General features: G+C 39.1%; 1 protein-coding gene across 14 annotated transcripts in view; it reads left to right on the top strand.

Annotated features, from left to right (window-relative positions):
* Positions 1 to 5,746: 5,746 nt before the first annotated feature.
* Positions 5,747 to 15,837, top strand: part of LOC104145135 (zona pellucida-binding protein 2-like) — a 46,430-nt gene continuing 36,339 nt past the window's right edge. For 10 of the 14 annotated variants that reach the window (XR_011138946.1, XR_011138947.1, XR_011138945.1 and 7 more), the window contains exons 1-4: positions 5,760 to 5,846; positions 12,878 to 13,057; positions 13,423 to 13,548; positions 15,245 to 15,385. Coding sequence is in view for 10 of the 14 variants with exons in the window: in XM_068931305.1 (XP_068787406.1) it covers positions 5,768 to 5,846; positions 12,878 to 13,057; positions 13,423 to 13,548; positions 15,245 to 15,385 (526 nt within the window). In the remaining 4 variants the exon portion in view is untranslated. Of the gene's footprint in view, positions 5,847 to 6,037; positions 11,560 to 12,877; positions 13,058 to 13,422; positions 13,549 to 15,244; positions 15,386 to 15,837 lie in introns of those variants that run through there. The other 4 variants (XM_068931301.1, XM_068931306.1, XM_068931299.1 and 1 more) reach the window with 4 other exon arrangements.

The raw sequence follows: 15,837 nt of genomic DNA on the forward strand, positions 1-15,837 counted from the left end.
TTTCTGTAAGAAGGGTTTGAGCTGTACATGCCTTACTCTGTCTGTGCAAACACACCGTAGGTTTTGCCACTGCTGGGTTCACATCATATCTAATACCTCAAACTGAACGGACAAGTATTCCAGCCACCGAGTGTGAACATGATACCTTGATTTTTTTTTAACCTAGGAAGTGCTGCATTTCTCAAATAATAATTCAGTTATTTGCCTCCTACCTCCTTCTTTTCCATCACCATCGCAAAAAAAATCATCTGAGGTTATTATTTCCCTTTTTTTGGAAATACCTTTCAAAAATTCCAGGTTTTGTACAAAGTCAGCTGGCTCAGCCCCAACTTTGCATATACTCATGCATATGCACCACTTTATCCATAGGAAGGGGCGTAGGAATTGAAGCTCCCCTCCTCAGCTAACTCCCCACGAGGCATTAGCAATCCAGGCAGCTGCTGGCTCTACCACGCAGAAGGCTGCATACCAGCGCAAGGGACAGGTGACAGGGAAGGCAAGTTTTAATTACCCATTTTTCACCTCTAGAGGCTGAGTCTGGTGATGAGAAGAGAAATGAGGACTCAGGAATAACAGAAACCCAGGCTGAGTGTGTGTCATTATCTAACACCAATCTGGTCACTCAGAAGAGGTGTGTAGATAACTAATCACCACCTGGAGGGGAAACCACAGGGTGTAAGCTCAAATGCATTTTCACAACTGCCTGATACTTCCCTTAGCTGGTAGTAACCCAGGCAGCAAAAGAGGATGAAAAGTCTAGAGAAGGTAAAAAACGAAATCTCTGCCCACCCCGTCTGCCATGAGGGTGGCAGCTGCTGGCCGAGCAGTGGGATGGAGAGCTGGAGGTGGTACTATCGGAGGCCTTTATAGAGGGGGCAAGCAGCTGTTTTATCTGGTTGTGGGAGTGAATAAACCATGTGCCAGTCTATGAAACCTAGCCTCTAAAAATGCTCTGTTAGTCCTGAAATACTGGGTTGGACTATCCCCAGGAGGTTCCTCAAAAATCAGGAATATCCTGTGCTACCCTGTGGCTTTAAAAAATAGTAGAGGAGAATTCAAGTTTGCATAGTTAGGAGTCTCTGGTACTTGAAATTTTCACGTTTATCCTCAAAGTTGATTGTTACATTTTATACTGTTTATATTTTAAATATATTTCTAATATTTGACTGCATTATAATGCAATATCCACTCATGACCTGTGCTGCTATTAAGAGAGCAGCATAAAGATCTTCAAAAGTGACTAGCTAGAGACACCTCCATAAGATTTTCAGAAAACGGTGTACAACCACAACTTGGAAAAGAGGGTTTCTCCAAATTGGCAAATCCAGTATAACTTACAGGAAAGAAGTGGCACGTTTGCGGATCAGAAAACCAGGAAATCAAAATTACTGCTCAGATATGAAATGTGTAAAGTATCAGTGCAATGTAAATGCAATGACTTATCAGAGAGTGTAAAGTAATGAAAGCCTGGACAAAAAAAAAAAAAAAAAAGAGGAAGGGGAGAACTGTTTTTTTTAGTATTTTAACATTAGCCACTGAAATTTCCAGACTAGAAAATATTGCTGATCTAGTCAGATAGCAATTTGGAGGAAGTATGCACGCTAATGGTTAAGAACATAGTCATCTCTTTGAAAATAGTAAATTTGATTAAATAAAAGCCATAGCCAGTGAAACTTGGACATCATACATAAATCATTAGTACCCTTTTCCAGTTTTAGGAAGTATCAAATAGACTGAAACCTGAGTGGAAGAAGAAAGGATTTCCCATTTGCTTGATGACATATTAGAGCATCTCCAAACACATGCTTGTTTAATTATTCCATGATTCCTTTATACAAAGAAAATACTAGGATGAAATTGGTTTTATCCAGTAGTGGGCACTGGAAACTATCTTATGGAAACAGAAATACCCTGACAGAATCAGACTTGAGTCTTTCTTGTTCAACATTCTGCCTCCTATAGCAACACCCGCTAAACATTTCTGAAAAATATACAAAAAAGGTACAATCTGGATTGACTACTTTTTTAATAGTTTAATCTTTTTGCTAGACAGAAAACAAAACAAAAACAGCTGGCTAGAAAAAGTAACACTTACAACTGCTAAAGACAGCTGTGATAAATATTCTTTCTGGAAACAGGTTATAAAGCCCATAAGAAGGAAAAATGAAGTTTGAAAGGAAGTGCTTGAACTACAACAGTCAGAGAGCTAGCAATAATTCATCCGAAGTAGAGGTATTTCATCTGTATCTTCAAAATCTGAGGCTAATATTTTGGTATCAAACTGAATATGTGGCATTCAGATTAGAAAACAGATACCCTGTCTTCCCATTTCTCCCTGTGAAGCGAATCCATTTCACCCATCCACATCAGTTCCTTCTCTTTACCTTGATGTAACTGACCCTAAAGTTTGCAGTCTCATAACCTCCTCTGGTGCCACCATATATAAACACACATCTTTCCCCTACTTTGCTTTCCTATCTCCCCTGCTACGTTCCTGCATCCCTTCCCAACACTGTTTTTTCTTCACAATCAGTTTAAGGAGTCCCTCAACCTGGCCTGTGCTACCTGCTGTCCACGTTGTGATCAGTCCTGGGAAGCCACAGGCACTTCGATGGATTACATCCGGACATGCGTACCCAGCAAGCCCAGTGTCTGAATGCCCAGGCCCAACTGGGATTGTTCTACCGCTTATTGTCTCATGAGGCATAGTGTCCATACCCACATGCTGACAGTCTCCTATATTCCTCCAATAGCTTCCACCACCCTGCCATATATGGCTAAGTCAGTACAAACTTGGGTCCTTTGGTCGAAACAGATGTCTTGCTGGCACAACAGGAAAACCCAGGAAGATCTTAGGTTATTCAGCATCTTCCTTGAGGTGTGCCTCCTTTTCGCAGGAACACAACTGAGTACCCGTCCCCATCTGGCAAGAGAACCTGCATGAGCAGGACTCTGCACTGGCTACATGTCTGTTGTGAGGACTCAACTCTAGCGCTAAACACACTGGAGATCAGCCTGCAGATTTCTGTTCCACCAGCAGTGCAAATGATAAAGTAACAGCTGGCCAGCTGCTGCCTATGGAGGTCCCCAACTGTTTGTTGACAGATTCAGAAACATTTAAGAAGGACTCAGAGGAGCCCTTTCTTTATGTTCAAGCTCTGATGCGTGCAGCTGATGCAAATGCCAGTTGCTGTTAATGTTTTGATTCATTAATTCATTACATAAATTGGTATGAATCAAGTGCAATTGCACCTGCTTCAGGTGCTCACAGGGACTGGGACAGAATTAAATTTCAGCACCGTCATATGTAAACCCTGCTAAGGAGGTGTGCATAGCTCCCAGCCTTCTTTCAAACACAGTACTAAGCAGTTTCTCAGCAAGGCAAACCAAGCATACAAAAAGTTTGTGAACAACTTTAAATGTAACAAATCTGTTCTCCCTGGAAACTCTTAACAACTGACCCTGAGGACCAACAGTACTAATATGAAGAGCTACGTCATATATAGTCACAAGAACCATGCGTGAAAAATAAAATGATCCAGCAGACTATCAATTAAACTAGAAAACTGCACATCAGTTTAAGAGGTGAATGGGGCAAAAATTGATGGTAGCATATTTGAAAGTACTCCTCCTGTCCCCGTTTTGCCAAGCTTTGCTTGTAGGACAGAAACCAGTATGGCCATTTTACCTGAACCGAATGGAGTAATCCAGCCTGTATAGCAGGTTCCAAAAGATTCAACTTTAAAATAGCTGGGGGCATTATTAATTTTTCTTGCAAGAGGGAGATTCATCTCTACTTTCTAGTTTGACCATAACTCTAGTAGGAGCCCTACTGCCCCATAAGAGGCAGGGGAGAGCACTTGGCAGCATGCGACAGAGGCATTAAGGCAAAGAGGGGAAGGAGAGGAGGACAGGGTACCCTGGAAGGACTTCTGGCACAAAAAGGGATCTGAGGACATTCAACATTAAGAGGGTTTCTGTCAGTGCTACAAAGTGTTACCCCTCTCCTCCAAAGCTGAGGCAGACAGAGCAGTACCTGGAGCATGGTGCTAGATACTTCATGGGCCCTGCTTTATCACAGTACCTTGGGCAGAAGTTTTGTCTGCTATAAAAACTGAACAGAATTTCTCTGGGCCCAATGCTCTGTGGTTGTGATAGGAAAACGCCAGTGACACCCCAGGCGAGCTACAAATACACAGAGGAGTCAGACGACTAGGCCAGCTGCTAGCCTCAAATAGGACTCCAAGTGTCCTATTGCTCCGTTTATCCATATATAAACGGAGCAATAACAAATGCACTTTCGGCACTCACAGGCAGCCCATTCGCTCCACAGCATTTGCAGTTTTGCCTTACTTTGTATAGCTCTGCAACTTATTACTTTTCATATCAGATTCATATATGAAATAACCTTTGTTTTTGCAAAAACATCACTCTGCTAACTGGAGGCACTTGCTTGACATCCATATGTTTGGCCATTACATTAACATATCCTTGTATTTGGACCACTTTATGGTCAGCAAGTGAATTTGAGCAGTTATTCGTGAAGGAGCTCACACAGTTATGATAGGTCATCATAATGATGAAAAGATTAGTTTAAATTTTCAGTAGCAGTCAAAAAAGCCCATCCAATACAGGACCAACTAGAGAAGAAATAAAGAGCAAAGCAGGGAATGTTACTGTGGGACTGTACAAACCCCCAATTTGCTTGCGCATTGAATTACATGGGCAGTTCTGGTTTCCTGATCTCAAGGAGGATAAAATAGAAGTGGAAAAGGTTCAGAGAAAGGCAACGAGGATGATCTAGGAGACGAAACAGCTTCATAACCCAAACAATCAAACGGGGCCTCTTCAGCCAAGGGAACAGATCACAGCAAGAGAAATTACAGACATCTACAAAATGACGAACAAAGATAGGAACTGATGTTGGTTGCTTCCTCCAATATAAGAATGAGAGGATATTATGTGAAGCTTGGACCAGGTTCAAAACAAACCAGAGACTGCGGATGCACCAGAGGAGGCGCTTTGGCGCTATGGGTGCCAACAGTTTACATGGATTCCAGAGGATAACGAAAATCATGGATGAGAAATCCACTGAAAATTACTAAGCACGCATGAACGGCACTTGGTTCAGGAAACGGCTGAGCTGGAAAGAGGTGGAGCTGGGGCCTGTTACCAGAAAGTACCACACACGCTTGCCCCATTTCTACTTCTCCTTCGATCTGTTTGTGGCCACCGTTCCCCTCTGTGGACACGGCGGTGTCTGAGAAGCTCCTCGAGCTTCGAGTGGGAGAGCAAGTCAGGCGACCAGGGTGGTGGTGGTGGCGGCGGCGGCGGCGGTGGCCTGCCAGCGCGCGCCCTCAGGGATGCAGCGTGGGGTCTGCTCAGTACCGCCGTTGCTGTGCTCCTCCCCAGACCTCTTTCCAACAGTACCGCATTCAGCTGTCCCTCCCTGACACGCTGGCCCAACCTGTGCGCCAGGCTCTCCTCTCCACAGCCCCTCCCACGGCATATTTCGTTTCCCGTTAACGGGCCCCTGCGGCTCCCCAACTACCCACCCCAGCACCGCCGGACCCTCCTTCGACCCGCAGCTTCGCCTCAGCCTGGCTGCTCCTCCAGCGCTGGGCTGGCCACGCCGGTTGCTCAAAAACCTGCCCTTACAACCCAACCGCCGCGGAACCGCCGGCGAGGAGGGCCCCCGCCGGGGCCGCCCCGCTCCCCGCCGCTCCCTCAGGGGCGCTGCGACACGCCGCGGTCGCCGCCCCGCGACATGGCGGTAACGGCGCCTCCGGCCCGCCGCGCCCCGCCGCCGCCGCTGCCGCTGCTGGTGCTGGTGCTGGGGGCGGCGGGTGAGTGAGGCCAGCGCTGAGGGAGGCCAGCGCTGCCCCAGGCAGCCGGTTCCCGGGCTGTGCCCGCGGCGGGGGCCGCTGCCGCCAGGCTTTCGTCCCCTGCCCGGGCCGGGCTGGGCCCGGCCGGCGTCGCGGGGGGCTCGGAGGGGTTAATTTTGGCGGGGGGGGGGGGGGGGAGAAGGGCTCCCAAACTGGGAACAAATCACAAAACGGCCTGTGTGTGCCAGGCCTGTTGTAGGTGTTGGTGCTTTCCGGTCTTCTCCCTCCAGCTCTGCGGTCTTTCCCTCGACTGTTAGGTTTTTCTCAAAGCTGGGTCGCCACGGCTTTGTGTGGTAGCGTTTCCCCTGGCTGGGCCGCTTCATTCCTCCTCCACATCTGCGTACGGCTCTTACTGTGCCTTTTTCCCCCTTCCTTCTTTTTTTTAAAGTATGAATCAGGCTGATTCAGGCTTTCTGCCAGGCCTCCTGTTTGCTCGCGGCGAGAGAGAGAACCGTTCGGATGCCCCCTTCTGCAGTCAGCCCCCAGGCCTAGCGGTGTGGGGGTTTCAGCTGCTGCTTGCTTGTTTTATTATTATTATTATTATTTAGGTTAGTTTCTAGAGCTCTTGCTTGTGAAGAAAATCCTGTGTCACCCCTTAAAAAACCCGGGCGACGATAAAGAGAACCGATGACATTAACAAATAATGCAGTCGTCGGGCTGTTCTTGAGAATCCCACCTCCCGTTTCTGAACGCTGCGAGATGATAAATCAAGGTGGAAACTTACCCTTCTTTCTTCACTGATGTTCAGCAAGTGCTTTTTCTTTTTTTGTATGAATTCTGCCCTTTTTTTTTTTTTTTTTTTTTTTTCATTCAGAGTCTTCTATCAGAGTCCGTGCAAACTTTCCACTCATTTTCTTTGCTCTATGGGGTGATTTATATACCTATATATTCAGGACACACTTTTTAAAAGAAAATATTCATGATCCTGTATAGATAGCACATTTGACTGAAAACATGACATTTTGTGACTATTTATGTAATTTTAATGTCTCTTGTCCATGAATTAAATTAATAAGCCATCAAATAACATACGGCTAAAGTCAACAAAAATTAAATGAGGTTCTGTGTCTTAAATACAGTTTTAGACAAAATTCTTTAGTTTTCCTGTCTTACTCTTTTTGCCTTTTATCATTTCAAAGACATTACTTCAGTTTTTCTTTTTCAAATCTACATTCTGCCGTGTCAGCATTGACACGGGTACAGCCCATGAGCAGTACTTTTTATTCCCATTCTTTTCTTCTGTGCTTGTTACTTAGCATTTTAAGACCTTGATCATGATGCATAATTTGAATACTGTTTTTATTGGAAAATCACAGAAATTATTGGCATTAAAAGTTTGTTAGTGGGTATTCTAAAGCAAGAAGGTAAAGAAAATTCCATAAATCTCCAAGATCAACTGGAGCTATAGATGTTAAGAAACTTCTTCAGCTTTAGTCTGTACTGCCTCCCATCTGCTTAAAGTTGAATCCATATGACAAAAGCAGCAGAATGGGCCATGTCTGTACTCTGCTGGTTGCTGCAACGCCTGCTATTTTAACCTAACTCCGCATTCCCATTTGTGTTATTGCAGAGTTGTGAATCCCAGCAGTTGAAGACTCCTCATTCCTGAGGGATTTAGCTGCAGTGGCTGGAGAGATTACTAACCCCAGTTATGGAAACAGAATCCTCTCCCACTACAGCTAAATCTAACAGGGATTGTGGCTTTTCAAAGCACGGCTTCTGTCTGAGGATATGGGATTTTTTTGGTAGCTGGCCTAAGACTAGAACTTATCGCCACAAAAACCTGTGAAAGTTTACAAGTGTCATCACTTAAAGATCTTTTTTCTTTTTCCTGTTAGGGAGTGTAGAAACATTTATAATTTGCACACGTAAAGTTTTCCTCATAGATGTAGATGCAAGATATCTTGCTCTTCTTTCTAATTCTGGAAGGCGTTCCACCAGAAGACACTAAGTCTCGGGATCTCGTAGTTGGAAATAGTCTCTATGCATGATGGAATCCAAATTAAGCTTGCTAATAAATCCTCAGCATTGCAGGTAAAACTGCTAGCTTGAAGGTTATTGTCTGCAGAAATAATGAGCTGCTATGGGTTTTGATAGCTCTAGTGTAATCCAGACTCTTAAACACAATTTATTATTTCATTTGCTCAGAAAAATCATCAGATCTATTTCTTTTCATCTCAGTAATGTGCATCCTTCTGTAATCTCTTTAGGTTTTGTAGTACATGGAGTAGCAGTGCTCAAGCATGGAAAAAAGGTGTAGATCAAAAAATTGTAGATTAGTTACTAGCATCAGTCTTTTTATCTGCCTGCTTCAGGCATAGTTTATCATATACCTAAATATTTAGGTAAGATCGAGGGCATTGATTCTGGGAGCTATGAAAACCGTGGAGTTCTATCTACCATTCAGGCCATCCTGCATATCTTGTGAATGGAGCTCTTACTAGGTCTAAACATTCATTGTACAGTAAACAGATATCCTTCTGTAAGGTGTGGTATAACTTTCAATTAGACTCTTACCTAAAATATGCCTAACTATAAGAATATAAAACCCTGTAGTGTTATCTCTACTGGGATAGCTGCAAAATTAGTGCTTCAAACAACAGAAGGAAATATTTCTGTGTAGACTTTTTTGCTGATACTTACATTAGCTCATTCTGTGCACTTGATAACCAACCTTTAGCAGCTCAGGTCATGTCTTGCCTTACATTTGAAGAGCTCTTCATGTTAAAAAGCGTTAATATAGTGCTGCTGTCTTCATTCAAGCAAGAGGAGAAAGATAAATAGTGGAACAGAGCATGCTTTCTGGATATATGAGTATTAATATCAGTGGATTTTGACATCTGGATTTTGTTTTTGGTTGGCCCAAATACAAAATACTGAGCCTAATTAATAATGTAGTTATTACTGGTTTTACACTACTACAAGATAACAGTGGCAGGGAGAATAAAGGAACGAAAACTATGAGCCTTTTTTCACTGAATGTGAACTCTTGCGGTTTTTATACGCTTTTCCTGCTTGGTGAGACTGACCATAAACAAAGCAATGGCCAAGGTAGTACAAATCAGTCCATTCAACAGCAGAGTGAATGTGTGAATCTTGTTTGTATTATGCGAATACCTTATAACATTTCTAGACTAAGATTCACAGATTAACTGTGACCTTGTAAATTATTCTGCATCATATATAAAAATGCTACTATTTATATAAATAAATATGAAAACTTAATATATCATTACATATGTATATATACATATAGACATATAGTATGTACAATATATGCATGCTTTTTGTATTGGTGTATATATATATTTTATGCTTTATAATATGCTGCTTTAATTTTTTAAGTCTATACTTTTATAGCATTCCCTTAATGAATCTTCCATTCTCTGTCCATTATTTTCGGCATTAGGAATATTCTGGAGCATTTACAACATAGAACTATACTAACTGTAGGAATTACATGAAATGTTGCTTGTGCTGTGCTTTGAAGATATAAGCTGCTATATATTTTCCATATGATTGTTTAACATAATTGCCTGTTTTAGAATATGGGAATTTTTCTTTTACATATATCTTCATTGAACGTGAACAACGTTATGTGACAAACTCTCAGGCTACATAAGCTTTCTTAGTTCTTTATCATTTTAATATTTTTAATGAAATCATCTACTTACAAACGAATTCATTATGCCCTCGGCTGAAGGGTGTTAAAAGTTGCTATTTGAGGAGCTGATTCCTTAATAAAAAAGCTGTTCTAAAATTACTTTTTTTTAGTACTGTCAGTATTAGTGTGCTTAAGAGTATTCAGCTGTAGTCTTATGTTGTTGAACTAAGTTACAGGTATTTCATTTGTTTAGATATCACTGAGAAGTACGGATAAACCTTCAAGAATTATTCATGTATAAACTGAAAGGTGCCATATTTAATTGGCGTGCAGCTGTTGCTGCAGTGGAACATTAAAATAGTTAAATAATCAGCTACTGATGAAAGCAAGGAGAGGGCAGGGGTTCCTCCGCATGGAGATAAATGTCTGTTCCTTTCTGTGTTATATTTTCCTGACTCCATATCTTAAAAATCAAATAACAGTTTTCCATTAGAATGGTTTTAGGAGGAGCCTGCTAATTTTGACTTCACAACCCTTGCTTTATTTTCTACTGGGTGGTGTTACTAGATTGTTGTTTCACTAGATTTTTAGAACCTGGTCCTTCTGGGAGACACAACCATATATTTTTCAAAGCTTTATCTATTAGTATTTAATTCTTGCTGTACAACTGCATGCCTTTTTCTGTGCTTGCAACACAAAGTCCACAGGCTTCATGTTTTTTCCCTAATGCATTCCATATTCCTCTGAAATTTGAGTTTTTGTATATTTGTGGTGAATTACATTGGTAATGATGACGGTAAAATTATTTTTTTTACAGGAATAAAGCAATTAATGATTAACAACTGCTAGATATGATACGAGGCCCCATATATCAGTTAGAGAAAAAAATGGTGCTGACACCTAGGGTTTATTATGTAAATTCTAATGTACGAATAATGCAATTATTCAAATTCTAATGTCCTTCCTGAAACATAGACAAAAAAATCTGGTAAGTTCAAAGATGTCCTAATATGCTGTGGAAAGTTTAGTTTCTCTGGTTCTTTCTGGTCTTCTTCAGTGGCATCTCTAGCAATAATTTAGTTTCCTCATTTACTGATTTTCCCTTTTCTGAATTAGGGCTGTATTGCTAAATTTATATCTATCTCATTTATAATATTTCCATTTCTCTGTTCTGAGAAGTTCAAACAATCAGTGTTTTCCAAAGAATCTTAAAAGCATTAACTTCTTTGCTTACAAGGGTTAAAACCTTGAGGGGGTGGAGGGGTGGGTGTGCGCACGCGTTTGTGTCTGTTCATCCTCCTGAACCATCCAGTTAAAGGAACGTCCTATATTGCTAGTGACAAAGTATCATTATGTATTTGGCTTGTTTTCATGCCAACACTTGAATACATTTTGTCTTAGCAGAGGTTTAGAAACTCTAGGAGTGGTGGTTTGTTCTACTTGTTGCAGCAGGTCCTAAGGAATTATAAGGCTTAATATAATTATTCATAATACAGTACATAACTGTGCAAAAATTACATCAAGTTCCTCCTGTGTTAAATATTATTGTATGTCATTGATTACGTGAAATCGGTTGGTTGCAAGCTTAGGCCTTGCAAACGAAGAATTCACGGGGAAAAATCCATAACCCAATAAGGGTGTTCCAGGCTTCTTTTAGTAATCATGAAGTGAAACAGGTAATGCCATCAGAACAAAAGAAAACTGGGAAACTTTTGACTGCATGAAGTGAGCAAGACAGTTTGTAAACAGGGCAGCCAATGAAATCTTGTTTTGTGAGGTTGGTTTTCTTGGTTGACTTCAACTGAGGTTATGTTACTCTGCAGAATTTTGAAACTCTTCTTTCGCCTCTTACAGGATATTTTAATCGTGACATGCAAGCTGACATATCTACAGGAATCAACTGAAGAAATAAAAACCTTATAGGGTCAAACTCATTCGCATTCACAGTTTGGTCTTTCTTTGACCTAACTGCCTATGAATGTTTTAAGACCTTTATTTTGCAGGGACATACAGCGACTGAATTGTTCTGTAAGACTAGTTACAGGAGACTGGACTAAAAATACAATTTCTGTAAGAAATTACATAATAAAAAAAGTCATGTTAGTGGCTGCTTATGTTGAAAGAAGTAAGGTTTATTAAGCAAATTTGCGTTGTATATTAAATAGCAGAACACAGCTAGACAGTTGAGACTTACAAAGACATGAAAAGGACAGCAAAAAATACAATAAACTTCTGCAATTGCAATGGGATTTATTTTTTTAAAAGGCTTTTGTAAGCATATTACATGCTTTAGGAATATCTTCTAGCATTGCTAGAGTAAGAGTTCAGTATACAAGCCAATTAAGATAAAGTCAGTGTCACATTGACCGGTAGTAAGAAAATAAGATCATAAGAGAGTAAAAAAGGCAATTGAAAGCAACAGGATAAAGGGGTAGGAAGAAAAATCTCTGAAGTTTCATTAAAGGCTTAATTCTAGTCACTCTGAAGGTTCAGAGCACCTAGCATAGTAGATGTCAAAAAAAAAAAAAACTAAAATGAAAGAAATTGCAAATGTGAGCAAGCTTCTTCCTCACATGTAGCAGTATTTTTAGTCATTAGTTACCCATCACTCCTACTATTAAGTCCTCATAGAAGATTAGAGTATTTTTAGCCATTACTTCCTTTCTCTTTTTTTTAGACCAAAGAAATATATTATTTGGCTTAATTTCAATTTTACTTGTACTTGCCAAAGATAAAACCTAGAAAGGGCGTAAGTTACTGCTGCAGTGGAAATTGGCTGCAACTGGGAGTTGCTTTAAGATTTGTACTTAATTTGGATGGGGCAGGTTTCCTCATATTTCACACATGTGATTGGGCAATCCTATCTTTCAGACTATTTCTGTGGCAATTGTATTTTTACTTATTCTTTTCAAGGAGATTTATTTGCTTTGGTAGTACAAATGTTACTAAAAAAATTTCCCTTTTCGAAACTTACTCTGAGAAGAACCTTTTTATTCTGGCTCCTGTAGCTACAGTAGTCATCAGGAACACCAAGTTTCATCCGCATACACAATCTGGCAGCAAGTAGTCAACTTTCCAAGTGTTTACATACAACTCAATACCACCTACTTGTGGAATCTGGAACCTACTTCAGTTCCACAAAAGGGTAACATATCTATTTTGAATTGCTGCTAGTTTCATCCCAAGTTTTAAGAAAGATGTACTTTTTTTTTTCCCCAAGAACAGGAAGCATCCAATATAACACAACGCAGAAAGGTAAAATTACATGGTGTTAGTATCATAGATCATTGAATATTTTAGACCAGCACTGATTTTAATTTCTTTTTGATTGTTAAAGTTTTAGTGTTGCACTACTTGTTTTTAAATGTGATTGACTTGTATTGATTAGCAGGAAGCTCTCATTTCTTGGATAAGACTCAACTCACAAAGAAAGGAGAGGCACACTTGAAACAAGAAGGTATAATTAGAATGTACAACTCAGTGGCTCTGTCTGAACCCATGAAAATAACATCTCTCCCAGATGTTCCACAAACACCTCATCAAATACTTGGAAAAGAAGGCTCAACTGGTAAGCCAAACATTTCTTGAGAAACCTGATTATTCATTTATATTAATCTATGTTCTGACATTTCATAGTTATTAATTATCTAGAGGGTTTTGTTTTTTTCTTTTCCCCTCACATTATTTCCTATGCAGTGACTGTATTTCTATATTCCATGGAAATAAAATTCACTTCTATCAAGTCTGCTAGATAAATGACATGAGAAATTAAAGCTCTTCTTGTGCATATGCAGAAGTCAGCAAGGCCTGTATTTTACAAAGAGGTCCACTTTGAAGTACCGACTACCTTACAATAGTGTCAATTGCCTCAGTATTCATTTTAATCTCAAGCTATATTTTCATGTATCTGATGGTACTGGTTTTTCTTTTTAGTTCTAGTGTATGTTTCTATTAATTCCAAAGGCTTTATCCTTAAGTGCTTGACTGAAAAGTTGTTAAAGGAAAGAATAAATGATCCAGAATATCAGTGGGTTGGTCCCATGGGCTTGATAACCAAAGGTAATTATATTTTTAATATCTACAACTAATTTAATGCATTCTAATTTAATTTTTGGTTTATACAGTTTTGTAGTAGAGTATGCAAAAACAGAAGCAGTTTATTGAAAGTCTTATATTTGCAAGACAGCAGAAGTGAATTTTAATGAAAAAATAATAAATTCAGAACAGAAACACAAGGCTGTATAAACCATTCAAATTATATAACTTTAAAATTCTGAGGCTGAAATTATGATTTTAAAAATTATTTTATGGAAGCTCATGTATTTGTAAATCAAAAGTAGATGCAAGTAATTTGAATGACTTGACATGATGCCATGCCAGCAACAGTAAATGGAACAGCACTTCAGATTTTACATATAAACTTCTTAAAAAAAAAAAAAAACAAACAGTTAAAATAATACTTCTGATTTCTTCTCTCTGAATTAGACTGTGTTTAGATAGAAGGAAGTTAATGATTGTAGTCAGTTTCCTGTATTAATGTAAAGTTTATGTTTATAAGACTTCTGAGAGATCAGTGTCAATTCGATTTGGAGAAAAGAAATAAAGAATAGAAGATGTTTAAGGTGGAAGAAAGAGAGTTATGAGAGAGATCAGGGTGGAAATGATGCAAAGGAACAGAAGGAAGAAAACAATTAAGAGGAAAATAAGAAAAGTAAGAAGAGAACAGCCAAGTTAGGAATGAAAATAGGACAGTAAAGAGGTAATTCCAATAACAGGAATAAATGATGGGAAAAAATTATCAAAAGGAATTTTTAAAAGAAAAGAGTTGAAAGGAAAATAAGTAATAATCAGACATAAACTATAGAAATAGTACATGCCCTACAAATGTTTTTCATTGTCTTTCTCAGTAAGAACCGCTAAGTACAACGCTTCAAATTCAGTGAGGAAAGATTTATGATTTGTTTGCTATATGTCCAGAGAAACAGAAAGGATGTCCTCAAAATATATGGGTCTAGCCCTCTCCAAAGCTCCATTCAAAATGAGCAATTATCAGATGTTGTTTTATACTATTTCACCTCCTTCCAACAGTTTGGAAACTGATAGTAGATCAGAAAAGGAGGCTGGATCACAATTTTTTCCTTGGGCATCTAAAAATTGCTTTGTTCTTTTTTTAGGATATTTTAAGGAATTAAATTAATGCTTACCTTCCTCACTATGTGATCAAGTTTTTGTTTTGTTTGGGGACTTTTTTAGTGTCAAATGGGAAATAAAAACACCTTTTATATAAAATGTTTCAGTAGATAGAAGTCACAAACACAAAGTGGGCCTCTTCTAAAGAAATTAATTACTTTGGAAGACCAAGAGCTAAGTGTCATTTGTCATGAATAGGTCTCCAATATAATGATCTACTTTCATTTCACTATTACTACTTGTAATTCACTAAATATTACAGATCTATGTCTGAATTCCCCCTTTTGCTGTTAAGAAAAATGCTATCAGGATCTGAATTTTCTAAATATTTCTTCCTGATTGTCCTTTTCCTCTATAGATTGTGTTTTGCAAGAAATATATCACGTACACGTATGCACACTCACACAAATGGAGAAACAAGTCAGTGCAGTGCTTTGGGAACTCATAGAACAAGCATTTAAATGTTTTACTTTCTTGAATACTTTGTTCATTAGAGGTTATTAACAAAAAAAGTATTACTTTATCTTGTTATTTATTTTATAGTATCTCAAATATCTATTTCTAGAATCACAAAGACTTGTTTTAACAGAAGATTGCCTGGAGATCTATAACATTCATGCAAGTGACTCTGGAAGTTATACCTGTAAAGTTACCTATGTACATAATGATAAACATATGGTGACCGAAGTCCATTTTATGATCTATGGCAAGTAAAGTTTAATTGTACTGCTTTTTGATTTATTCTAATAGCATTTTTCTTCAATATTTACCTGAAGATTAGCATAAATGTAGAAGCAGCTCGGTTATATCATACTGGAAAGAAACCCTTATATGTAACTCTTTTATACAAACATACTTTAAAGAGACTGCCTAAGAAAAACATGATGAAATTATGTACAAAATTATGTTTACTGTTGATACTGTTTATGATTACTCAGACCAAAACATTTTTATGCTCATTCTGTCGAAGAAGAAATCAGTGATTACAAAGGCTGAAGTCATAAAGGGCTCTAGTTGCCTAACAGTCCTTTAAGCGCTTATGTCTAGCATTGAATTCTTCAAAACTCCTATTTAAATTCCAACTCTAGCTACATTTTTGAGCGTAACATCTACTAAGTTTTCATATTTCTGCTGTTAGATGTACAGACTGTTTTCAGC

Source organism: Struthio camelus, chromosome 2 (assembly GCF_040807025.1).
Source record: "Struthio camelus isolate bStrCam1 chromosome 2, bStrCam1.hap1, whole genome shotgun sequence".
In the NCBI taxonomy this organism is placed as follows: Eukaryota; Metazoa; Chordata; class Aves; order Struthioniformes; family Struthionidae; genus Struthio; species Struthio camelus.